This window comes from Monomorium pharaonis, chromosome 5 (genome assembly GCF_013373865.1).
Source record: "Monomorium pharaonis isolate MP-MQ-018 chromosome 5, ASM1337386v2, whole genome shotgun sequence".
Lineage (NCBI taxonomy): Eukaryota > Metazoa > Arthropoda > Insecta > Hymenoptera > Formicidae > Monomorium > Monomorium pharaonis.
In genome coordinates this window covers 18659172-18686340 of record NC_050471.1, presented here as the reverse complement: position 1 = coordinate 18686340, position 27169 = coordinate 18659172, and the positions used below count along the sequence as shown (strand labels likewise).

The window sequence follows — 27169 nt, the reverse complement described above, 5'->3', positions numbered from 1 at the left end:
CACACGGGGGGGGGTGCAAGGGGGGCCTTCGGCCCCCCTCCCGCACCCACCCCGTCCAAGTCGCTAACCTATGTGGACTTTACTCTGCTTGCAATGTACATGGATTGCATTTGGTCCGTGCGCACGAGCAGTGTGCGCATTTGGTCCGTGCGCATTTGGTCTGTGTCCGTTTCGCTCTGTGCGCATTTGGTCTGTGTCCGTTTGTTACTGTGTCCGTTCCGCTCTGTGCGCATTTGGTCTGTGTCCGTTTGTTACTATGTCCGTTTGTTACTGTGTCCGTTTATTACTGTGTCCGTTTGGTCTGTGTCCGTTTGTTACTGTGTCCATTTCACTCAGCCTGCTGTGTCCGTTTATTACTGTGCGCATCTGGGACGCTCCCACATATATAGAGTAATCAAAATTTTATAAGAGACTGCCATAGGTAAGTCTTAAAACTATTTAATGTTAAATTCATATATTGGATAACATTTTTTAGAACAATAACATTTCATAAATAAAAAATCTACATTTCGGACTTTACATTATAATACAATATCCATCTGTAAGACACGTTGAAGAAAAATAAGTTTTCTTATACAAACTAAAGCTTTTGATTGAACTTAGTTAGAACTCGATTCAGTGGTTATTGAGATCTGATAATCTCGGGTGCTCACAAGTTGCATACTCGCGTAGAGTATGCAACTACACGACCGTACTTAACGTGAAACACTACCGTGTTCTTAATAACACGATTCAATTGTTATATACAATGTGTATAACACAAACTTTTTTTAAACATTTTAAAGAATAATGTTAAAATAAATTTTATTAATTAAAATCGTACATAATTATAGAAAACATATAACAAATTTATAATAAAAAAGTACTCAGAAATTGTTTAGGGAAATTTTTTCTCAAAAATACTATTTTTAGGCCTTTTTTAGGCCTAATTATTTTTTAGAGGTCCCTGCCCGCCCATATTTGTACTAATTCACGCAAAACAGAATCATTCTTTCTTTTTCTTATTATTATTATTATTTACATAAGTTCTTTTTGAAAACATACATCTTATTTATGAAACTTTCTTGATTATAACTTTTAACGAATGAAAAGCAATGTGACTAAAACCTTTTAAATATTACTTAACCGGTTCATTGATAATGACGTATATGTGCGCGAAAAAAGTCTCACGACTGGTAATGACGTATATATGCGCACCATAAATATTTCTTCCAATTTTTAACGGATTTGCATAAAACTTGGTATACCTATATTTTGGAGGTTGCTGATGATAAATCCGAAAGCAAATTTGAGAAATTTGTAATGGCGGATTCAATGGCGACTTTTAATTGACGACACTCTATTTTGACTCTTACAAGTAGGGAGAACGTGACGCAGCACTAGGTGTAAACAAAAGTTCTCATCTGCTCTAATGTTATTTTCTAACTAAACGGAGTTGTTCGGAATTCAAACAAACTATTAACGATCCGAATATTTGTCAGAGCGAACATTGGAGTGTAACACACAGGCGAATAACATTTAGTTTTCACGTGCTATGTCATGTACCCCGACCATTATGCCCGCGTGAGATTTGAGGATCGGTGTGCGTGTCGATATGCGAATAGGAATAACGACGCTCCTGCTAAAATGCGAGACCAGAAAGTCTGAAAGCGCCGATCAGACGCAACGTATTCGCTCCGTATAAACTACGTTCTGTACAATTCATTAACTCAAAAATACTTCGATACGACGTGACAGTCACCAAGTACTGAGTTATACAAACGCGCTAAAGATAACGAGTATAAAGACTAGAACCAGGAGACCGATCTCTGTCGTTTTTAGTGAGGCGAAAATCTGTTAGAAATGTAGTACCAAATGGTGACGCTAACGATGCTGATACACCGGAATATATTCCAACTCTAGATACAATCGTCTAGTCTAAGTTTATCGTAGTCAGCCGTGCTAGTGGTGCTAGGTTGTACGCAGTTGTATGTTTGATATAAAAAAAACTGAGATAAGTATTAAATGTAAAATTGCTAAAATTTTTATTATAAATTTGCATTTATTGTTAAATGCTTGTCGTTATACTCCATATTGTGTCCGGTAAATCATTGTCACCAGCGCCACCAATTGGTACTACATTCTAACAGATTTTCGCCTCACTTTTGGAGGCGAAATCAGGCTTAGTTCGGTCTCCTAGTTCTAGTCTTCATAATAACGAGACTCTCGCGAACCCCCGCTGATGTTGAATGAAGCGTTCCCACGAGAATTTCATATTCACGCGACCGCGCTACCCGGATAATAAAAGGACATTCAAGCGGAATTTCTTCCTTCGGGAGAAATTTGTGTAACAAGGATGTACGGGCAAGTAAAGTTTAATCTACTTTAGAAATAAAGAAGTGGCTTGTTTGAGAAACGGTAGATATTGCTACATTTATCAGCACCCGACTTCATTCAAATCATTCACGCTACCTCCCGACAACCGTTGAAGCCGTAAAGCCCTCGTCTCTCACTCTATTCGAAAGGAAATCACAGCTCGGACCTTCGGATTCTCTACGAACGCCGACAAGAGTATAATTGAGAAAAATGTTGATTCTATATATTTACATCTTTGACTATCTAAATATGGACTGCCAGTGCCCTAGTTTTCCCATTCACTTCTGTACTGAAATATGTAGCTAAGATCTCCGAGATTTAGGTTCCGCTCCATCGATCAAAGAGCGGGAAATATAAACACATCATAAAAAGCATTAACTAAAATAAAATATATTTTATATTCTATAACCAGTATTCTTAGTCAAATTGTATATTTAAGATCGTAACCAATGAAATAATTTTTGTAGTATGTGAAAATAAACTAAAACTGATTTTAAATATAGACTCTAATTATAAACATCAGTTTATAAGTAGTATATAACATCAAAATTAATTATAGGCTTTAATAAAAATAAACTAATAAAATAAAGATAATGTAATGTCAGAAAAGAAATTTAAAGTGTAAACTAGTGTTACACAAATATATAAAAAAAACTTTTATTGTTAAACGTAAATAATTAAAATATAGCATATATGTATATTTAGATATTTAAAATTAAAATATATTTCATAAAAAGACATTTTAATAAAACCAAATTTTAACATAACATAAAATTTTTAATACAATATAAAATATATGATGAATAATAATAAGTTGAGTATCTTCGACATAACCTAAAAAAACATTATTTTTTAATATATATTGAAAAATAATAGTTTTTGTTAAGTTATGTCGGAGAAATGTATTATGCATCTTTAAAGTAACATGTTTTCTATAATAATATAATTTTATTTTGAAAAATAACTAAGAAAATAATTTTATTAATATGAATCTGTGGTTTTCTATTATGCCAAGAATTCCCATAAATTCATGAGAATGCGTATAAAAATTATTAAGTAGATACATTAACATTTCTTAATGTATCATTTTATGAAACATTTGGAGGATTAACTTTTTATTTATTCTAAAAAAATTGAAAACTTGTGCTGCAATAGTTATTATTTTATACGTATCTAATCGTTTACACAAAAAAAAATTATAACTTCTGAACACTTTTGACAAATTCCAAAGGCTCTGAGCAAAGGCTTCATAACAGCTAACGTTATTTTAGTTCTCAAATTTCTCAATTGGTCGATGGTGGCGCGACACATTTTAGCTACCGGTCCGAAGTTAGATACTGGCAGCCCATATTTATATAGTCAAAGCCTTACATACATACATATGTACGTACTTATTCGTCCATATGTATATCGAGCATTCCGTGTCAAGTAAAGTACTCCATTTCGTTAGGTCCAACACTTTTTTAACGTAACACAGTTTAAAATTTTCATTGATATCTCTACTTTATCGCTCTAACATTTCAAGTTGTGATCTCAACGGATTCAAGGATGGCGCTCCAATTTTTTTCGAGATTCGGAATATGGGCTTTCTTCTTCCAAACATATTAGCCAATATTTTCAAAATAAATAACGTTCAATGTTGAAAAGTGGTTGGGATTGTGATACTGATCCCGAATGTAAATACGTGCAACATGGAATTTCAAATGGCGAAATCACATCGCGGCTACAACTCACAGCTTAGATAAAATTAACATGTGTAAGGGATTTCCGGGACTCAGGGACCGTGTGCGGCCGGGTCGGCCATGCGAGGAGGGGAGATGGCGCAGTCGCATCTGAAGGATGCGATGGCGCAAGGACAAGCCACAACGTGGAGGGGATAGTCTCTCGTAAAAAAGAAACAAGGAAGCATTGTAATGTTAAAGTTTTCTTTACCGTAAGTTCCTAACAATCAGAAGCGGGATAAGACAACGCGCTAAGCGGGCTTTTCTGTATCATACGACGAAAATACGAGTGAATAATGGGTTGACATAAGTCGCAACGCGAGTCGAATGGAAGTAGCTCGAAACGTAAGAAATAGCGGTTGTCGTCCTCGTCGTCACCGGAAGTCGAGAAGAAACGGCAAGACGAGCGCGTAGACAGGTTAGAACGTATTGTAGAAAGTCTGGATCGACGATCACATGCACGTGGTTCATGCATCCATAAAGGAGACGAGCAGATGATACCGTTATTCGATCTCTCGAAAGATGATTTGGTAATAGACAAATGGATCGAGCATGTGGATGATTTAGCGATGCAGTATGACTGGGATGACCGCGCAATTATGAGGTTAATTCCATCGAGGCTTAAAAGACACGCCCGACTATGGTATGATTCGTGACAACAACTAGCGATTGCGTGGACAGAGGCAAAAGAAATGTTGAGACAGCAATTTCGTAAGTCAGTACCGTTCAGTAAATTATTAAAAGAAGTAGCACTATACAAAAGTAATCCAGGGCAAGCGCTAGGAGATTACTGTTTCCAAAAATTGAATAAACTACACAGGTTAGATATTAATATTCTGGATAAATATTTGATCGATGCGGTAATTGGCGGAATCACAGACGCGCATATTGCTAGAACGGTACGTTCGGCGCAGCATACCGACGCTAATTGCTTATACGCATATATGACGACTCTAGGCAACATACCGTTAAGACACGAGAGAAGTAAGGGAGGCAGTAGTAGGAACGAAAAGACCGATCAACGGAATCGCCGCAGTCCAAACAGTTGTCAAGCGCGGGTAAAAAACAAATAAAAATGACAAAATTACGGACGATATAAACAAGGACAGACCACAGATAGAGTGTTTCAATTGGGGTAAATTAGGGCACATTGCAAGAAAATGTCAAAAGCCGCGGGTGGAGTGCGATCGCTGTAATCGATTAGGGCATCATAGCGATAAATGTCCCCTTCAAAAAGGCGTAAACATAGTGCAGCGGTTAAAACATGGTAAGAATATGTACGAGCGCGCGGTGTCTGTAAATCGGCATACAGTTACCGGACTAATAGATACGGAAAAGGGATACATTGTTGCGATCATCGATAGTTGATAAATATAATATAAAGATGTCGTCCACACCGAATATAATATTGAAAGGTTTCGCCGAGCAGATCGTAACTAGTGATAAGCGGGCAACCGTTCACATTTGAGTCATGGAATAAACGGCCACGTCCGAAACGGCCATGTTCGAAACGGCCACGTTCGAAACAGCCACGTTCGAAACGGCCATGTTCGAAACGGCCACGTTTGGAACGGCCACGTTCGAAATGACCACGTGACATATGTTTTACAAAATTTCCAGTACAATGCACATGGGTTAGCGGCTTAGACGGGCGGGTGCAGGAGAGAGTGCCAAAGGCCCCCCCTTGCACCCTCCCCGTGTGTGTGTGTGTGTGTGTGTGCGCGCGCGCGCGCAAAGCGCACCATTCTCTGCACCACATGGGTTTGAAACTTTCCACGCAAACAAAAAAAAAATCATTCCAAACATAGCCGTTTCGAACGTGGCCAATTTGAACGTGGCCATTCCAAACGTAGTAATTTTAAACGTGGCCATTCCGAACGTGGTCATATCGAACGTAGCTATTCCGAAGCTGGCCGTTCCAAACGTGGCCGTTTCGAATGTAAGCAAATTGAACTCCGTGCAATATTTCACGAGGCTATTCCGAACATAGCCATTTCAAACGTGGCCGTTCCGAACGTGGCCATTACGGACGTGGCCGTTTCGGACGTGGCCATTTCGAACGTGGGCAAATTATATCCACTCCCGCAAACTGAACGCGTTCACGATTAGAGACAAATACCTTATGCCGCTGATTGACGACCAAATAGACAAACTAGGAGGCCACTGATATTTTACAGGATTAGACCTAGCTTCGGGGTATTATCAAGTGTCGATGGCGGACGACTCCATCGAGAAAACGGCTTTTGTAACCCCAGAAGGTCACTATGAATTCCTGCGCATGCCCTTTGAATTAACAAATGCGCCGACGGTGTTTCAACGCCTAATGAATAGAGTACTGGAGAAATTAAAGAATTCCATAGCTTTTCCCTATTTAGATGACATTATTGTACCGTCTAAAACTAGTGAGGAGGGCATAACCAGATTGCGCCGGGTGTTAGAAGCGTTCCGGGCACACCAATTGACGCTTAATCTAAACAAGTGTACGTTCTTTGCAAGATCTATCGAATATCTGAGTAGGAAAATTAGTAAAGAAGGAGTCCGACCAGGAAAAAGCAAAGTTGAAGCCGTGTTGCAAATGGAACCTCGGTGAAGCAAGTGCGATAGTTTGTAGACCTAGTTAGTTATTTTCGAAAATATATCGAAAACTTTGCAATTATTGTCGAGCCACTGACGAGGTTAACAAAGAAGGATACGCCTTGGGTGTGGAAAGAGGCACAACAAACGGCTTTTACTACCTAAAGAGAGACTCATGACTAGACCGGTACTAACCGTATTTGACGCGAACAAACCGACCGAGGTACATACTGACGCAAGCGCGATCAGGATAGGAGCCGTATTATTGCAAAAGACGAACGATCAAACCACGGTAGTAGCGTATTTTAGTAAACAGACAACAACGGAGCAGCGTTGCTATTATTCGTACAAATTAAAAACAATGGCAGTCGTCTTAGTGATACGATATTTCCGGGTATACCTGTTAGGACTAAGGTTTAAAGTTATGACCGACTGCGCAGCTTTGCGTGCTACCTTCGCGAAACGAGACTTATTGCCCCGAATCGGTCGCTGGTGGCTCGAGGTACGGGAATATACATTCGACGTTAAATATCGGGCTGGATCACGAATGACGCACGCTGACCCCCCCCCCCAGCCATAATCCCATACCATTCGCACTGGAAGTACTGTACGTCAATGTAACATAGAACGACTGGATACAGGCAGCCCAACTGCGGGATGAGCAATTATTACGAATCCGATCTATCCTGCTAAGTCGAAAGCCGACACGCAAAACTAAACATTATTTTGATGAGTATTTGGTGAAGAATGGCAAATTGTATAGACGAATAAGCGACAAAATTAGTGCATGGTTGGTACCATGGAATGCGCGGATGCAGATCTGCAAGCTGTGTCATGACGAGGCCGGGCATTTGAGCGCGGAAAAGACACTAGAGCAAATAAAGCGTAATTACTGGTTTGCTGGGATGCGACGTTTTGTAACGAAATATGTGAACGCCAGTTTAAACTGCGCATACTATAAGCACACCACCGGAAAGAAGCAGTGCAAATTACACAGCATTAAAAAGGTGTCAATACCATTACATACAATCCACATAGACCATGTCGGACCATTTGAAACGAGTCAAAAGCGCCACAAATTTATTCTTGTCATTGTGGACGGCTTTATGAAGTTTACGATCATAGAACCAATAAAAAATCAGAAAACGTGTTACGTAGTAAACATATTAACAAACCTGGTTGTTTGAAGTCCTCGTCAGGATCACCAGTGACCTAACAATAGGTAGCAGTAGAAAGCTACATCCAAAATTTAAGGGGTCTTTTTGGGTCTATAAGATCCTCATCAACAATCGGTACGAAGTAGAGGACTTGCGGGAAAGAAGTAAATCACATCGCACGGTGATGGCCGCGGATAAGATCAAACCGTGGACACCGTACGAATAAAGATTTCCCTCCCCATTGGTAGAGACCACGGACCGACGTAGTGTAAGGCAACGAGCCTACTAGTTCGGTTACACGAACCAACTAACACCATACCAGTTAGGTTACACAAATCAACTGACACCATATCAGTTAGGTTATACGGACTGATATTGGACAGCCGGATGCGGTTAGCCGAACTCAGTTACACGGACCGACGTGGTATAAGGCGACGAGCCTACACTAGTTTGGTTATACGAACCAACTGAAACTACACTGTTAGGTCATACGGACTGATGTTGAATGATCAAATACAGTCGACCCAACTAAGTTACACAAATCGACGCAGTGTAGAGCCGCGGGACTACACTAATTCAGTTAAACGGACCGATTGGTACTATACCAATTTAGTCATACGAACTGACACTAGTACTACACTAGTTCAGTTATATGAATTGACACTGAGCAACCAGAAAGTCAATCTAATTTGGTTATACGAACTGGCCCGGCCCGGTGCACCAGTTCCGCGCAGGTCAATAGCGAAAATCAACACGCTGTGAAGTGGAGACGTCTGCCAATTAAAACAATGATATTCACTGGGGGAACGGACGGCTACATCACGGGCTGAGGACAACCACTCCCAGTCAGATGGCCGAATGTAAGGGATTTCCGAGACTCAGGGCCCATTCGCGGCCTGCGAGGAGAAGAGATGGCGCAGTCGCACTGGAAGGATGCGACGGCGCAAGAACGAGCCACAACGTGAGGGGATAGTCTCTCGTAAGAAAAAAACGAAGAAGCATTGTATGATAGCATAATAGAAGCACATAACTAAAAAAAAAAAAAATATTCGAAGCATGCTATACAATCACGTTTTCTTTATCGTAAGTTCCTAACACATGATATCGGTTTTTCCAATTTTTCCTATTAATGAAAAAAAACTCCACATAGCAACCAACATGATGTATGACTACCAAAACTGATAGCGACGTAAACACAACGGTCGACCTCCGTATGTGTACAAAATGGCCGATCCAATATGGCAGACGAAAACTGACAAATTTCAAAATTTCATAAAAATCAGTATATGTATAGAGCTTTTCTGGATCTCAGATTACGTATCAAAATTCGTAGTCAGAATTTCGAAAACTAAAAATACCCTATTCACTATAGTGAATAGAAAAAAATTTTTTAATTATGAACAATATTTTAAGTAAAATCTCGAATCCTTACATCTTAAATTCTTAACCCCCAAACTCGTTAGATTAACCCCTTGACGTCATTTAGATATGTGGAGAATAAAGTTAAATGCTCCGAATCTCGAGAAAGATCGAAGCGCCATTTTTGAACCCGTTGAGATCACAACTTGAAATTTTAGGGCAAAACAGTAAAAAAAAATTTTTAACCATGTTAGGTAAAAAAGTGTCCGACCTGACAAAAAAGGAGGAGCTCACTTGACATAGAATGCTCGATATATGTATGTGCACGCGCGCGTGTGTGTATAGAATCCGTAATAAATGATGCACAAAAATGTGATGTGTTTTCATAGTAAAATACCAAAATTAGTCATTAAAACTGCTATACTAAATCCGCCATTTTAAATTTTAAAATTTTGATTCTTGATTTGTCACCAGCAACTCAAGAAACCCCTTACAGATAAACTATCGTGTAAAATATATAATTATTAGCTGTTACCAGTTTTGGCACAAAACATTAATTTTGCGTCTACCAGTGAACCGATTAAAAAGGTGACCTTGACAGCATATCTCACAATCAAGGTTATAGAAGTAGCTCGTTACATATGCATCTTTATATTTATTTGTTTAAAAATTAATTATTTTTAAATTATTTAAAATATGTTGAAAATATAAGTTCAGTATATTTTTGCTTCAAATTTAGAAATTTCTTTTAATCCTTAAAGGGTACATGGGGTGTGACATACTCCCACCATCATAATTTTTTGTTTTTATGTATGCAGTTTTTAATAAATATAATACAAAAAATACAAAAATTGCCATTTTCAATTTAAAAAAAAAAAAAAAAAAAAAAAAAAAAACATTTTGAACTTTCAAAATATATATAGATTTTTATACAATTTTTTAAACAATGTTAAATTTTCAAAATTATTATAAAACCTTTAAAATTCACGTAATGAACTTTATTCGGTAATTTTTTCGCAATAAAATATTAAATAACATCATTACAGCATGCATTTAAAAACGCTACAGTATACTATAACCTGTGTGCTCCTTATGTAATTTTTTGGCCGTGTGCCCTTTAAGGATTAATGTACCATTATATTCATATTTCTTTAAAAGTGTTTAAAAGAATTTATTGCATTTTTTTCATAAAATATTTAAAAATTTGTGACTTTTAAAGCATTTTAAATTTAAACTAGTAAATTAAAAATTTTTTTATTAAAAATTTAAAATGTTTGACTTTAAAAACTATTGAGAAAAGAAATCATTTTTGGGCACTTTTAATAGTTAAAATATAAACAGAATAATATTTTAATATTTATAATAGAAAATAATAATTAATTTTATGGTGTCTAAACAATCATTCTCAAGGAATTAATTGTTCACTTTTATGTATATAAATCTCATAATATATCTAATATATTACTATATATTAATTTTACCTCTATTAAGCCGTGAGATTGCAATAGAAGATTAATAAGTCTAGTATCAGTATGAGAGATTTTGTAAGTCATGTGTAACTGCTTTGCTGGTGGATTTTCTGGTGGCGTAGCTAAAGCGGAACATCTAAAAGACAAACAAAATGGAGTTGCTCAAACATTTCTGTGTTAAAAAATATAATAATAAATAATAGATAAATTTTTATAAACTTACTTAAAACATAAAACGGGTGTTTTGTTTCCATTTGATCCATTCAATAACCATTCGTTGTTTAATGTATTCATTGTCCTACAGACATAAAGATTATACGTAATATTAAAATAATATATTATGTTAGTATGGAAAGTATGAAAAGTCTTTCCTTCGAGTGTGTTCACCCGCACGAGTGGGGACTAACCCGCACATGTTACACATGTGTAACATGTGCGGATTAGTCCCCACTCGTGCGGGTGAAATGATATTTTTTGTTATCTGTGCGTCGAAGTGTAGTCCTTGAGTCTGAATTAACAGATTGATTAAGATTAGATTCGCGAAAGTGATGAAGCGTCGAAAGTTACCATATACGTGTTGCGAGATAGCGATAAAATGTCGATGTCTGCAAGTTACCATATGTGTGTTGCGAGATGTCTGTGGCACAACGCAAGTTTGGAAATAAAGGAAAAGATTAGGAGATTAAAAGGATATTCAAGCGTGTGGGAATACTCGGAAATGTTCGGAAACAATTTGTTATGAGCCGGATTTCCCCATCCAACCTCGTAATTGATCTATGTAAGCCGCGATTAAGCATTTGGCGAAATATAAAATGTAGCAAAATAATGAGATCGCGCAAGACCGAACGCAATAGAAAACGAACGCAACGGCCCAAGATTAGAACCGGATAAGCGGAATTCGGACGCAGCAGCCTTGCCGAGCAGCAGGAACGCTGATTAGCAAAGATAAGTCTCAATCCAGAAAACTGGGATAAAAAGAGAGACTGACGTCAAGCGCGGGGTCAGTCATAATCAATCTGTCACGTAGAGTAATTCTGTCGCGTAATACTGTTGTGAAATTAAGCAATCGCGTGAAGTTAATTTGTGAAATAAAGTGTCTATATTACCCAAAACGTGAGTGCCTTATTAAAGTCCCAGCTCCTGGGAACGCTCAACCAAATAAACTAAGTGGCAGAGGTTAAGAACAATGATCAAGAACAATAAATTCATTCAACATAATTATAAACAATAACGAAAAGCCAGTAGTGCAAGTACTCGGACAGAGGACGGACTCCTCGTGCACGGAGGCACGACAAATTCTTGCATGACTATTCCCGTACGCTTAATCGATAGAAGAATGAGTTACTTGTGTAAGAAAACTATCCGTGCACAATCGACCGTAACTTTACGGTCACTAAAAAACCACAAAATACTCCACTTTTGACGTACAGATAACAAAATAATATATTATGTAACAAGAAAGTACAGTCGGTCTTTTACTAATGAGTGGAGCAACAAGTGGACGCACGAGCCGTAAATCAATGCGTTCATCCGCACGGTGCAAAAGACTGTTACATCCGTGTTGCATACCGGTACTTTTTGTTATCCTTGCTTCAATACGTGATGTTTTAGGCCTTTGAGTGTCTCGCAAATTAATAGATTAACCAAGATTAGGTTCGCAAAAACGAGAAAGCATCGGTCAATTCTAATAGAGTTACCATATACGTGTTTCACATGCAAGTGTTGAAATAATCAAACATGTTCAAAAAGTCATACTGAAATATTTTTCGTCACGATTCACGCTATCTATTAAAGGACAAGAACTGTGCATTAATCCTTAGCTGGCACTGTGGGGTACGAGACGCCCCAACTTAGTTCCAATTTGCCCCAACCACTTCCAATTTTCTCCCTCTCAAAACGTGGAAATGGCACTACCATGTATTATTAGTTGGAGGGACACTTTTTTACGTGGTATACCTCGTGTAATCTCAAACGCATCGGTTCGGCTGTGGCATTCAAACGAATCGGAGTGATATCGTCAGAGACTCCAGTGTGCCAGTTGTTTTTTTGTTGTGAATTTTGTTTTTATCGGATTTTTCATCAGGACGTTGGAAAAAATGAGTGCATTATATTTTTAAAGTTTTTAATTTTTATTTTAAGGTTATAACATGTTATTCTGGTATATTAAATAGATGGCGTATAATTTACGGTCTCGGCCCACCAACTACTCGAAAAAGATCGTACGAGTGATCCAAACAGTAGTGAATATAAGACTCAATCTATAGAAATTTCTTATTGTTCAGAATTTGCAGAGGAATTTGAAATGGACGTTGATTTGGAAAATACCACTTTAGGACAGGAGCGTCCCAGATGCGCACAGTAATAAACGGACACAGCAGGCTGAGTGAAACGGACACAGTAACAAACGGACACAGACCAAATGCGCACAAAGCGAAACGGACACAGTAACAAACGGACATAAACCAAATGCGCACAGAGCGAAACGGACACAGACCAAATGCGCACGGACCAAATGCACACGGACCAAATGCGCACAATGCACATGCGCACACTGCACGTGCGCACGGACCAAATGCAATCCATGTACATTGCAAGCAGAGTAAAGTCCACATAGGTTAGCGACTTGGACGGGGTGGGTGCGGGAAGGGGGCCGAAGGCCCCCCCTTGCACCCCCCCGTGTGTGTGTGTGTGTGTGTGTGTGTGTGTGTGTGTGTGTGTGTGTGTGCGTGCGTGCGTGCAAAGCATTCACTGCATCACATGGGTTTGCGACTTTCCGTGTATGCATTTGGTCCGTGCGCATGTGCAGTGTGCGCATTTGGTCTCTGTCCGTTTCGCACTGTGTCCGTTTCGCTCTATGCGCATTTGGTCTGTGTCCGTTTGTTACTGTGTCCGTTTCGCACTGTGTCCGTTTGTTACTGTGTCCGTTTCGCACTGTGTCTGTTTATTACTGTGTCCGTTTGGTCTGTGTCCGTTTGTTACTGTGTCCGTTTCACTCAGCTTGCTGTGTCCGTTTATTACTGTGCGCATCTGAGACTCACTCTTTAGGACAGCGTCTTTTGAAGTCACGCGTTCGTCGCCGACCGAGCTCGAAACTCAAGGGCAAAAATGGCATTTTTCTTCATTAACGATGTAATATTTAGTTATATACCATAAATAAACTCTTATTATAAAATAAATTTATAATGAGAAAAAAAAGCATTTATCAATTTGTCAAAATTCATCACAATTCTCAAGATAAATACCTTTTTTGAAAGGATCACTGTTCTACTATTTTTTTATTAAAGTGCTATATTTCGAGAGTATCTAGGTAAAATTTTATCTCTTAATACTTAATAGAAAAGTAACCAATTTTTAAGTAAAAAGTCATTTTTCAAGTTTTTTTATATTTTATTTTTTTTAAACATAACTTAAATATAATATTTCACGAAAACGACATAATTTGTCATTTAAGTTGATAATTGAAAAGTATCTAAAAATTTTGGTAAGTAAAAAAAACTCAAAAGTATTCTCGTTTGCAAGCGTTTGAATGGTTGAGGTCTCAAACGACAGTGTGTCAGCTATGTTATTCCCATGAAGTGCGACAGCTAAGGGTTAATATTAAAATGCTGAAATCGGCGACTTCAACAAAAAACGACACAAAAAAGACTACTTTCAATGCACATGTAACAAAAGAATTCTTATCGTTATTGTACTTTTACAAATAAATTCAATGTAAAATTGTCTATATTATGAAGTATCTCCGTATACAAGATATCTGAATACAAGACAATGTTCATTTTTATTAATAAATAAATTAATTTATTAAGGGGATAATAAAGATGTTTTTTTTTATCAATAAAAAGATAATTTTTAACGTGAAAACTTTTTATTTCTTTTATAAGGTCAATGCCTTTATTTATACTCATTTAAGATAATTAACAAATAAAACCAAAAAATATAGATTTAAATTATGTTTTTATGTAATAATTGGCAAAAATATTAATTACTTATCACATTATAGATCATCTTACATATTAAATACAAAAAATATTTTAAGAACTTTTATTATAAAATAATTATTAATTAAACACAATGCATAAAATGTACGTATTTCTACTCAACAGAAATCACAATGTCCGTATATCTACTTACATCCCTATTTCTGCTCATAAAACTGTAACTCTAAGGTCTGTAGATATTATATATAGACTATAACCTATTCAATTTAACACTGTTAATAGATCTTATGTACATTGTGACGTGACAACCGCGGGCTGTTGTCCGTCACAAGAGCCTTAATGGCCCTTACGCGTTTACACCACGCGGGTCCTGCATCCTCCCGCTCGGAAGCGGACGCAGAAGCGTGATATGTCGTGTTTCCTGGATGTGTCGTCCCGTGTGTTGTCCTTTCTCTAATCGTTAAGATTTTTGCGAGCGCTACATCATGAGTGTGGCGGGAATCGGTGGCCAAGGAGAACCTATTTTGTAAATTCTGGCGTCTCGTCTCAACGGAAGACATCCTCGGAGTACATAGGGAAGAACTGACAACGAGGGATTGGCAGAAGACCCTTTTCGAGCGGGGGTCTGCAGGTAATATCGCCCTTATCTTGCCTACAATTTCTATCGTGTGAGAATCTCGATACTGCTGCCGAATCGCAATTGCAGGATCCAGCAAAGGCGCACAGGACCGGTGTCCCGACGGGGCGACTTCGGATCCAATCCCGCACGAGTTCCGGCAGGGATCGCGACAGCTTGCCATCACTGTACGCCCTCGTCGAGGAGAAGATAACGTCCCGGAAGCGGAAGAAGCGCCTGGCTGAGAGACAGAAAACTGCCGCCGAGGAGAAAGCGCGAAAAGTCCCGTGCGCGAGACCCCGAGATATCGATCACCGTGCCTTGAATCAGCCAGCAAGTAGCGGCAACGCGTGTTGCACATTACGCGCAAGTCAAATTTAGAAAATCGCGGCCAATAAAGGTCCGGCTTATGAGAGGCAAGGTGGGGCGCGTCGCCAAGCGGCCCCCGCAGGATCCAGGATCAATCACTCGAGCTGCGGAAGTCGTTGCGTGTAAGTGTTCCGGATCCCGAGCAATCAAAACGTGTAAAAGGACGCAGAAGCCAAGATCATCCCGATCCGGACGAGGTCGAGGCGAAGGAATTGACTTGGTGAGAGAAGCGTCACATATTGTAAAGCCGCCAATTTCGCGGTCAGGCGAGCCGCGAGAAAATTACGAATCTATTGCGGTATCTTTTCGGCATTCAAGTAGAGTCAAGAGCTCACGAATTTATTAAAGCATTATTGCCTTGCCTGATCGCGCCCGCCCGCGTGAATTCGCTACGTGCTGTTCTTCTCGTATAATTACGTTGCGTGTGCGTCCCGATCCGCAGCCGAGTCATTAGCGTTAATTGTATTGTGAATCTTCGCGCACTTGTATTTTGTCAAAATTAATGTAGTCTCCTCATATTCGTAGCGCGAATCTTCACGTAATTGCGTTCTCGTCAACTTAAAATTATTCGTTTCATATCGCCTCGTTGGCGAGCTAGTAATAATTATCGCGCACATTGTTCGCGGGACCTTATAACATGCGGAAGAGTACGAGTCCGTCGCGTGTTGCGCGGGCTTCGAGTTATTGTTCGTCCCGATCGCCCTTAGTTCTTTTGTGACCAAATGCACAGTGTGCAAATGCACCGTGGCCATTTGAACCGTGCGCAAGATATCGTGTTTAAAAGCACTGTGTCCATTTGAACCGTGTGCAAGTGCACCGCTCCCTTTACGACCATTGATTTTATTATTATGAAAGACTTCCGAATGGATGCCGTATACAAAAACAGTGTTTTAACTATTACTGATTTTTCGACAAAAAATATAGCGCTACAGAAACGCGATATAAAAAGTAGAAATAAAGGCAAATCCCTAATAAAATTTTCCGGGGAACACGATATAATCACTCCAAATTCTTTCCGAACACCCTCCTTCCTACATCCTTCATTTTAAGAAAAATTGTAAAAAATTGTAACCAAAAATAAAAAGAAAGAAGTCAGAGCAACTAAAAAATGATTCAATCGTGTTCCTTGAAAAATTATACTAAGGTGTAGTCAATAAAAAGTAATGCATGCTAAAGTAATAATGCAAATTTTTTTGTTTTCAATATTTTTACGACAAATATTATCAAAAAATTTGTTCATCTTCTGAGGAGTCTGATAATTCCAAAAGCAAATAAAAAATGTAAAAATAAAATTATGTAAAATGAAATAATGTGTAATATATTAAATTACTTTTAATAATTTTTTTTCTTTTCTGTAACTTATAATTTGTTAAATACGTTAATAACAAATATACTAAAAAATAATTTTAGTAATTATTTACAATAAGTACTTTTCCGAATTTTGATATTTTTTCATAACTTTCTTGGTAAACAGCTTTGTTGTGACTCCGACAACGATAATCAATCGGGGGAGCCCGAAAAATATGTAATCTACTAATTTTTTTGGCCATTTTTTCGAAATAATTTTTTGTGCTTGATAACGTTTTAAACCGAAATAACGCGATAGAACAGACATAATTTACGCATTACCGGTTCTTTTCAGACTTAAAATCGGCTCTTTTAAGGGGCTACATACACCCAGAGACGTAAAAAATAAGCCTTCTTCTCGATTTTTTTTTTGAAACGTAATGTATGTAATTAATCCTAGTTTTCTTTACTTTAAAATACATTCTTAGAACATGTTTCAAAATAAATTTGAACTAAAAATATTTAAAAATGACGGAGATATTGTCCTCGTCGCAAGACCTTGTTAAAAAAAGGTGCTCTGCGGTGCCAATTGCAGTTCGTACAGGACTTATCTAAAACAGACCAGCCCAGAATTTTCTTAAACTGAATGATTTGAAGACTATTATCTAGTCTTTATCGTGGCCGATTTTTAAAATATCGATTTTTGGCAAAATGGCGGCCGTTTAAAAAAAAGAAATTTTTAAGCGTAAAAATTGGTCGTTTTTTTAACTTAAAAAAAGTAAGAGCTCTAAAAAAAACGCCACGATAAAGACTGCCTTTTTTGTGTAGATTGAGCCCTCCAAATTTCAAGTAAATCGGTCTAGCCGTTTCCGAGATATTTTTAGCACGCGTTTGGGAAACATGGTTTCGAGAAAAACGCGTTAAAATTGACATTCGGTTAAAACGTAGACAATTTTATTTCAAACTTACATGGAGTCCACTCCAAGGCCATACAGTGGACCCTCCCCAGATGTAGCGGCATCAAAAGCTTCGATTCTAGCTTGCCGGCGTAATATTCTTGCGTAAGCTATCTGCTACAAAGGATTAGAAGGCGCTCATCGCGCCCCAGCATCGTCAAACGCGCTTGGACTTTTCTCGCTATATCTCCGACAATTTTCAAGGAATCACTTTGAAACTTGCAAAGGAAATTCTCAAGACTTTATACTTTACAAATATGCAAAAAACAAAAAAGCCATTTTTTCAAAATTTCTGGGTGTATGTAACCCCTTAAAGGTCACTATATATTTCTAATGTTAAAAAATCCTGAAAGCTACATCGAAAAAAATAGGTGCTTCTGTTTAAAGCAGCCCTACTGGCAGAACAATGTGGAAACAAACGATTGTAGCCACTTGTACCCCAGTCTGGTACAGCAGAGAACGCGTGAGCGGGGAGGGGGCTCCGCCCCTCCCCTGCACCCCCTCCCCGTAATTTTTTCTAACCTAACCCAAACATTTTAAAGGCGCTATTAATACAAAAACATTGGAAACGTACAGCATAAAAAGTCGCAAACCTATGTGGTATTGTACAAGCGTGGATGCCATTTACTTTACATAAGGCTGATACCATATCGTATTTATGAAACGTAAAGTAAACAACGTCCACACTTGTATAGTACCACATAGGTTTGCGACTTTCCACGCTGTTCGTTTCCAATGTTTCTGCATTAACCAAATAGCGACTTTAAAATGTTTGGGTTAGGGTTAGGTTAGAAAAAAATTACGGGAGGGTGAGCAGGGGGAGAGGCAAAATCCCTCCCTCGTCCACGTGTCCTCTACATAACCCTTCGCGAATTTCCATGCATTAAATTTTAAGAATAATATTTATTAAACTTTTTCGTCAACTTTAACTGTTAATGTCTCCCTTTGCGGGGCAGAACGGTTTTTTCTGCCAAATTCGTTCGTTTTGTGCTGTGAGGAATGAGCTCTCCTTAACCCTCGGAGAACACACCTATTTTTTCGATCACGAAGAACACTGTGGGTCAATTTGACCCTACACACAATTTGATCGTCCATCATTTTAAATTGACGAGTGCGATCAGCTTGAAAAAATTTCCAGATGTACTTGGAACATTGTTAAATCAATTGATATAAATAAAAAATGCTGTTGGAATTATTTACATATTTTAAAAAATTAACGAAAAAATTATTTTAAAAAAAAACGTTATTTACGAAAAAAATTGTATTTTTTAATTTTTTAAATATTTCTGGCTAAAAATTTACGTGTGTATTCTTGAAATGTAGTAGAATCAAGAAAAAAATTGTACTTTAGTGTACCTTAAAAAAAAAAAGGTATTTATTTTGTTAGGTAATGAAAGTGATTTTTAAGGTAAAAAAATCAAACATTTTTGTGAAAAAATTTTAGAAAAATTTATTTCTTATTACATATATGTAAATACTTTATTATTTTAATGACTTGTAGTAAAAGTTAACTTATTTATTGTCGGCGACGGTTCACTATAATCTGAATACGACGTGTCAGTGTTTGACACGTTATTCACCTCAGAAGAACTGTTGCCATCGAAATATTCTTGCTCGACACGTACTAAGGCATTCTGAATACGTGGCCGCAAACTATATGCCATCGTGCTCACTATTGAAAAACCGACGCTTAGTACACAACAGGGTCAGAATGACCCTGCACCGACTTCGAATAATGCCCAACACCTATTAGGTGTTGCGCTGTACAAAAGGAGCATCTTAACATATAGTTAGTACCCCAAACTACAGGTAGAAGGCCTCAGGCCCGCCAATTTTCAAAATGCTTTCAAGATATTTACGATTAAATTCGAGGTAAGGGTCAAATTGACCCTATGTGTTCTCCGAGGGTTAAGTATTACCAAAACGTTCTAGTGCAAATTAAAAAAGTATGGTATTTATTAAACTTTTGTATTAATAATTTTTTTATATAACTCAAAAACTAAGGCCGAGCGGCGGTAACATGTATAGGGAAAAGTTGTTCAAAATGATGACCTTAACAACATATTAGAAGGTCATCAAAATCGGTGATAAATCGCTAATGTAAATACAATAATTACCAAATTATTTCGAAAAAATGGCCAAAAAAATTAGATTACATATTTTTCGGGCTCCTCCGATTGATTATCATTATCGGAGTTACAACAAAGCTGTTTACCAAGAAAGTTATGAAAAAATATCAAAATTCGGAAAAGTACCTATTGTAAATAATTACCATAATTTTTATCTTAAAAATATAAAACAAAAATATAAAATTAAAAATATAAAACAAATAGTGAATAAATATGCTAAAAATAATTTTTATATTTAAGATATATAAGATCAGTTGGGATAAGTGTGGCTTCGGGGTAAGTGCACCATCGGCTTGTGTAATATTACAGAGAAAATTACATAGAGTGCGCTATAGCCGTATGTTGAGTAGATGCAATTGTGCAAATTTTCACCGCTAAAGCGCTCGCTATTATCAATCAGTAACCTCAGCACAGTGATAAAGTCAGCACTAAAAAAAAACTTTAATGTCAAATTGTGGAAGTTCTGTTGTTTACGTTTGCCGTCAGTTAACGTGGAAAGAATAAAACTCGTAAGTACTTTTTATAGTTAGCATTATATCTGTAATTAACTATCCTATTTGTGTTTTTTTTTTAATCTTTGACTACGGTTAAGTCGACTTGTTTATTGTTGATTCTTTAAACTCCCATCTGGGGCAAGTACGACTCAAACTATAGAGCAAGTGCGACCGTAAATTTATCGTTTATTTTTGTTTCCGTGAAGCTTCTTTTTGTTTTTTTTTGTTTTGAAAATTTTTCATTATTTTTAATCTTTTTACTTATCAAAAACTGTTTCTTTTGTTGAGTTTTGTTGAGAAAATGGTACAGAGCTACATTCGAAAAAACAATCGCACCCCATATACGAAGAAAAAGTTGGACGATTGGAAAAGATGGCCTTACATTTTGTTCAGGAATCAAAAAGACTTTTGAAGTGCAAACTAAGATACAAAAAAGAAATTAATGTTAAAAGCGATAAAAAATTCTAAGCAGTTATTGATTGTGCATTACTGTATTCTTATTCATAGGTAAATTTTTTCATTAAAAGTAAACTATTTGTTCATTACTTATTAAAAAGCAGTTAAAAAGTTGTCTAATAAAAGTTAAATTACCCTGAAAGTCAAGCTTTTTTAAAAATTCCATTTTTAGTATTTTAGTATTGTTTTTTTAAGTGCTTATAAATTAAGAAAAAAAAAGATCTGAAAAAAGCATCGAAAAGGTATTACTTAAAACTGCCCGCATCTGCACCAAAAAGACCGCCATATTATGCATGGTGGCAATAATAGCCAGGGTCGCACTTGCCCGGGCAAGTGTGCCATCGAGACAAATGTGTCTAAAGTGTGATTTTTTCTCTTAATATTTTCTTTTTTTCTAAAAATTACCTTATGTATCTATAAAATATAATTTAAATGTCATATTGCCAAAGTTTCAATGTTGTATAAAAATTTGGAAGCTTGTGGGAGGAGAGTAAACAGAAACTTTGCATTTTCGGGTATGCACTGACCCCAATTGACCTTAATTGGTATTTAAGGGGTTACACCTACCTAGACGGCCGAAAAACAGGCCTAATTTTAACATTTTATTCCTGCTAAACGAGTAGTGAAAATTAAATAAAATTTTGTGTAATTATTGACTTATGTTTTGACAATATAAAAAATTTTTTTTATTACAAAATGGTGACGAAAAAAAAATATAGCCGCCGGCACACATCGAGGTTTGGAAAAATGCATTTTGCAGTGACCACTCTTCTCCCGCCTAAACAATCCATTTGAAACAAAAAAACAAAATGGTGTTTTTAAGCTAACAATAGTTGTTTGTCGGTGACGATCGCCGATTGTCGATTATGTCGTTTGTTACAAAATAACAACGAGTTGAAATTGAAATTTAAAAATAGCAAAAAATTTTTGTCCTTTTTATATTTTTTGATTTTTAATGGAGATCGATCCTGCCGCCGGTAGGAATACCCTAGGCGAAAAAAGAGTACGTATTTTGTTGAAAAATAATTATGTGAATTGAGTCGTAATTTTATCATCAACAAAGTACGCATCGTACTTTTGCGCACTTCTGCCCAGGGCATCCTTATGGGGTGGGTTCAGCCATCCCTTACTGGGGTGGGGTGCAGGAGGGGGGCAAAGCCTCGTATGTGTATATGTATGTGTGGCCACAGCGAAGAAGTGTCGTATCGTATTTATTAAACTTTTTTTGTTAATAACTTTTTGTGTATAACTCAAAAAGGCGGAGCGGCGTTTTACACACACACACACACGCACACACACACGCACGCACGCACGCACGCACGCACGCACGCACGCACGCACGCACACGCACGCACGCACGCACACGTACACGCACACGCAAGCACGCACGAACGCACGCACGCGCACACACACACAGATCAATTCAGTTGGAAAAATTAATATCATCAGTATCGCCTTAAGTCGATTATTCCATTATTTATGCTTGTGTTGTTTCACATAAAAGTTTTCAGTCTGTAAAGTCAATTAGCAGAATGTTATCCTGTAATGTCAGTAATTTTTCAGTAAAAAATGAGTAAAAATTCTTAGTTAGAATTTAAATACTTCTTACAAATATACAATTAAAGAGATTTAAATTAAAATTAATTATTTTTAGATTAAAAAAGAATAGACATACAATGCTAGTCATTATTACATAATATTAAAAAAACCAATAAAAAAATTAATATAATAAAATACAACTTAACATTTCATCACCATAAAAAAATATTAATTAAACAATATAAAAAGAATTATAAGCTTGACATTTTATCATATATAAAAAAATATTAAATTGGATAATACAGTAATCATAAAACAAATTTAAAATTTTTAATACTTATATAAAAGTAACTCACTTTTTTGAATTATCAGATTTGTGGAATTTATGTACCAAGACTTCCAATGCTTCCTCGCTGCTGTTGGATAACTGCGACATACCAGAAAGACTAGAAGAGGACATGAGCTCTTTCGAACGCTTCTCTTCCAAACTTTTTGTTGCATTAGTATACTTTTTTTGAGACATGATTTATCTGAAATAGAACAGAGGACCATATGTAAAACTGTCATATTACAAAAGATGGCATATGATAATTATCGTGGAATACGTATTGATGTGCATATTCTGAATAAAATTTATAAATCCAACAAAATAATTTCAAAATAGAATTAATATTTTTAATATGTCAAAATATAAAATTATTTATATGAATAGAAATACTTTTCAGAATATTAAATAAATAATATAAAAAATATGAATATTTTTCAAATTTTTTTGAACAATGTGTAAAATATCTCAAAGATTTGGACCAATATAAACTTTTATATATATTGGATACAGATATAGGTATGCCGCAACTTATGGTGATGGCGGATGGCAGCCAACCATAGACCTTATAGATATGGACAGGCAGTGCCAAGCTTTTGCGCGTACATACATATGTATATGCATATATACGAGCAAGTACGTACACTGCGCATCAGCAATTCGTTTCATTCTTCTAGCGAGTTTATATAAGATAAGTAGTTAGTACTATGCCGGTTCTAACTACGGAGCTCTGAGGGAGGATGCGAGTGTGCAGGAGACTTGTAAGCGCGAGGGGGACTTAACGTCACATAGATCAGAGGGTCTCGTGGCGCGTAGAATTGCTGACCATAGACATGTCTATGTTGCTTTCATACACAGAATTTTCAGGGTTTGCAACTGCCGCTGGAGAACACTTGAGCGGGAGAGAGAGGAAATCGGGGTCCACGATCGCCGTCGCCTACCGCCCGCCGCCGGACCGCGTTCGCTGCCGTCGCCGCGGTGCTCGCGCTTTCCCTCTTACATATTGCGATTTTCATGATTTATCTTACACTCGTTCGTACGTGGTCATCCCCGTCAACTTACATGTTATCTCTCGCTCCCACCCGTACGGAATGTCTCCGACCGTATGCTCATACAGTCTTATCATTTCGACTCTCTCTATTTCATCCGTTGCATTCACTCTTTCATACACAGTCACCCATTAACATACATGTGTTCCCACTTATCGCACCTTATCTATGTATCATACTCAGTCCTGCACGCATCATTTTATCGCTAAGGGAATAAGGATGGTGGAAAAAATCTCGAAAAATTATTTATAAAATTTTTTCATTTATTCATTTCGTAACGCGTCGTATACAATATTGTCTGATGCATAAACCATCAGTTCGCAATCTACAAGCAAAGTTTGTTCACATATTTCATTTAATAATTTGACTTCGTCGCACTCGTTATAAATATTATTTTGTTGCAAACAATTTACAAATTAATTATTATTTTCTTTTACTACATGCATATCCTAGCACAACTTAAAATACGCATTATTGATAACATCTTCAAGTTTTAGTAAAAATTGTACAGTCGATGGTTTCATGTACATGACTTTGTTATTTAAAATAAATTTAATAACACTCTCATTATGTATATTTACAAGTTCGAAAAAAAGATTATTAATCTACAACGATTTGGCAGTAAACGCATGCAGAAGTCGCTCAATTTCCATACGTTTCTCAATCATTATTGTCCACGTGTAACGTGACAGTGGTATCTCATTGCCTTTGTTATCACCAAGAATCATCTCCACAAAAGGCTCAAGCTCCATGCTGATTCTAATTAGTATTTATAGGCAATGGATGTTAAAGCAAATTTCCTTCCTAAGATGCGCGGAGTACAGCGCTGTTGTAATAATGTTCTGTAAAAAATATATAAGAATGCGAGTTATAGAAAATGCAAATAAATGTAGAAGAAAATATAAAAGGTTGCTGAAAAAAATTTGAAAATTATAAAATAGTTACGATTCATCGCACGCTTTATTTTGCTGGATCAGAACGTAATAGTTCATCTCGTTTTTTCGAGAATTTTCAACTGATTGACTGAGCGATAATGTTTCAGAAACCTTTGCTGTCCGTCTTGTAACAAACGAGTGATGCGGTAACGTTATCAAAACTCTTCTTATATTGTACACTCCTTCACATGCCTCAGTAGTGGGAACAATCCCACAGTCTCCCATGCATTTAATAGATATTTTCTGATGAGTGAGAGATCAGGCGCCGACATGTGCAGCTGTGACAAAATACGTTTTAGGCACGCATTACATAAATCATGATATTTTCTGATGAGATCATTCAAAAAATTACGCATTCGAAGAATGCAAATCTTGCAAAGATCAAGCACTGCAGAGTGGGCCACAAGACCCCAAGTGGCCAAAATACTAAAAGTACTCTGATTACAGTCAAATTTGAAACTCAGTAATTTTTGGGGTCGCTAATTTCTAATTCAAATTCAAAATTTAGAATTTTAAAATGGGAGAAAAAATGCTAAAATTGCTCCAACTGAAATGAAATTTGGTATTGGTAGCTTTCGGATCCGCTGATTCCAAATCGAAATTCAAAACTTAGAAATTCGAAATGGCGAATTTAATATGGCGGATAAAAATGCTAAAATTGCTTCAATTGTACTAAAAGAGTTACCCCAAAAACACGTTTTTTTCGCCCATTTTTTCCCACTCGAATTTCAAATCAAACTATGTGCCAATCAATTCTATATGATAGGACATCAATCTCAGAAAAAATTTAAGTTGAGCATAGAGATAGTTTTGAAGATACGAGAGGTCAAAGTGACTAAATTCTCACTATTCTCAATATTGTCCAAGCACTGTACACACAAAAAAAAGGTCAAATACTTCTTTGATAACAGTGGGGATTTTACCAGAATTAGTCAAAATGGTTTTCTGACTCCTCCATCCCTGTTGTTTAATATTTTAAGGGTTGTTTAATATTTAAAACTACCCTCAAAACAGTTGAATTTCTCGAAAACAAATGCAGATACAAAAGAATGTTTTAAACAAAAGTTGTTTGTCGTAAAATTCTGCAAAAAAGGTCTTTTTCATTTTTTCGATAGGACTAATCCTTTATTTAAAAATCGCAACTAAAGAGATATAGTTTCTGAAAATAACATTGCAATATAAGCAGCGATTTTTTAATATATGTATTTGATGTAGAAAAAAATTCTAAATTATTATATTTTTTATAACTATAGACTAGAATAGATAGAACTAATCCTTTAGTCAGAAATTGCGGAAATTATATCTGATTCTATAAAAATAAATTAAAATAAAGAGTTGCTAGTTGTTATGTTAAAAAACTGACGTGAGATAATGAAAAGAACAATGACTTTTTTGATAAATGTAGAAAAAATTCTGCATCAAAATTTTATTGCATCAAAATTTCAATTTTAGTGAAATTAGGTACAAATGTAGAGGAGGACAACATAGAAAATTTTAGTTAGTGCTCAAAAAGGTGCTAAAAGGTCATCACTTCTCAAAAGTTGAGACATTTTTGGCTTTTTTCGATATATCTCGTAAAATTAACGGAACAAAAAAAGTTTTATACAAAAGTTTTACAACATAAATACCTCCATTTAACTACGCTGTTTATTTAAAAAAAAACTTTTTATTAAAAAAATATTCAATAAAATTGACTCTTATGCATCTAGCATTTATAAAGTAGTTTACTATCTTATACTACGTATTATTTATATCATCTATGTGTATATTATCTGTTATAATACTATATATTTATGTAATCTGCATTCTTATATGTATTATTTTTTATATGACAGTTGCGCAATATTAGAGTAGTCACGTTGTTTTCACACAGTCTTCATTCTGTCTATGTCACATATTTCACATTCATGTTTTATATTCGTCATGTCACGCATGCATCATATATGAAATGCTGATATGGCAATGTTCTGGTTAAGACAAAGAAACAAAGAGTTATAAAAATATATAAGTGATCAGGAAGCGCATGGTACTGCATTTGATGCAAAGTTTATGATCCGAGCAACCTTCATATTGCGACATTGTAATATCGTGATTGTTATTATGGTAATATTATGTAATAATCCATGCAACGTGTGTCTTGTTTGCACACCATAAAGAAATGGAACAATTCAAGCAAGTAGAACGCAATCTGTTGAAACCAAGCAGTCAGGGTCGCTACCTTGGATAATTTCTGTTTGTTCCTCGACAATGAATTTGCTGTCAAGCAACAGGCTGTCGACAACAAATTTGTGGAAACATATGAGCACCAGTTCAACAGTCCGAAGAACAAATAAAGAAATTATATTAGTTGTCACGCGTTTTCCTTACGTTCCGCCGTGCGGAATCGCGACGCGGATCAAAAACGGCACAAAAGAAGAGGGAGGATGGACGTTCCCCCGATG

The 27169-nt window shown here is 36.6% G+C and overlaps 1 protein-coding gene across 3 annotated transcripts in view; it reads right to left on the bottom strand.

Annotated features, from left to right (window-relative positions):
* Positions 1-27169, bottom strand: part of LOC105830827 (tubulin polyglutamylase TTLL5) — a 239101-nt gene that overhangs the window by 198665 nt on the left and 13267 nt on the right. For 2 of the 3 annotated variants that reach the window (XM_036286732.1, XM_036286734.1), the window contains exons 2-4: positions 22776-22949; positions 10859-10933; positions 10648-10771 (exon numbers count right to left, since the gene is read on the bottom strand). In XM_036286732.1, the coding sequence (XP_036142625.1) occupies positions 10648-10771; positions 10859-10933; positions 22776-22942 (366 nt within the window). In that variant the 5' untranslated portion in view covers positions 22943-22949. Of the gene's footprint in view, positions 1-10647; positions 10772-10858; positions 10934-22775; positions 22950-27169 lie in introns of those variants that run through there. The other variant, XM_036286733.1, reaches the window with a different exon arrangement.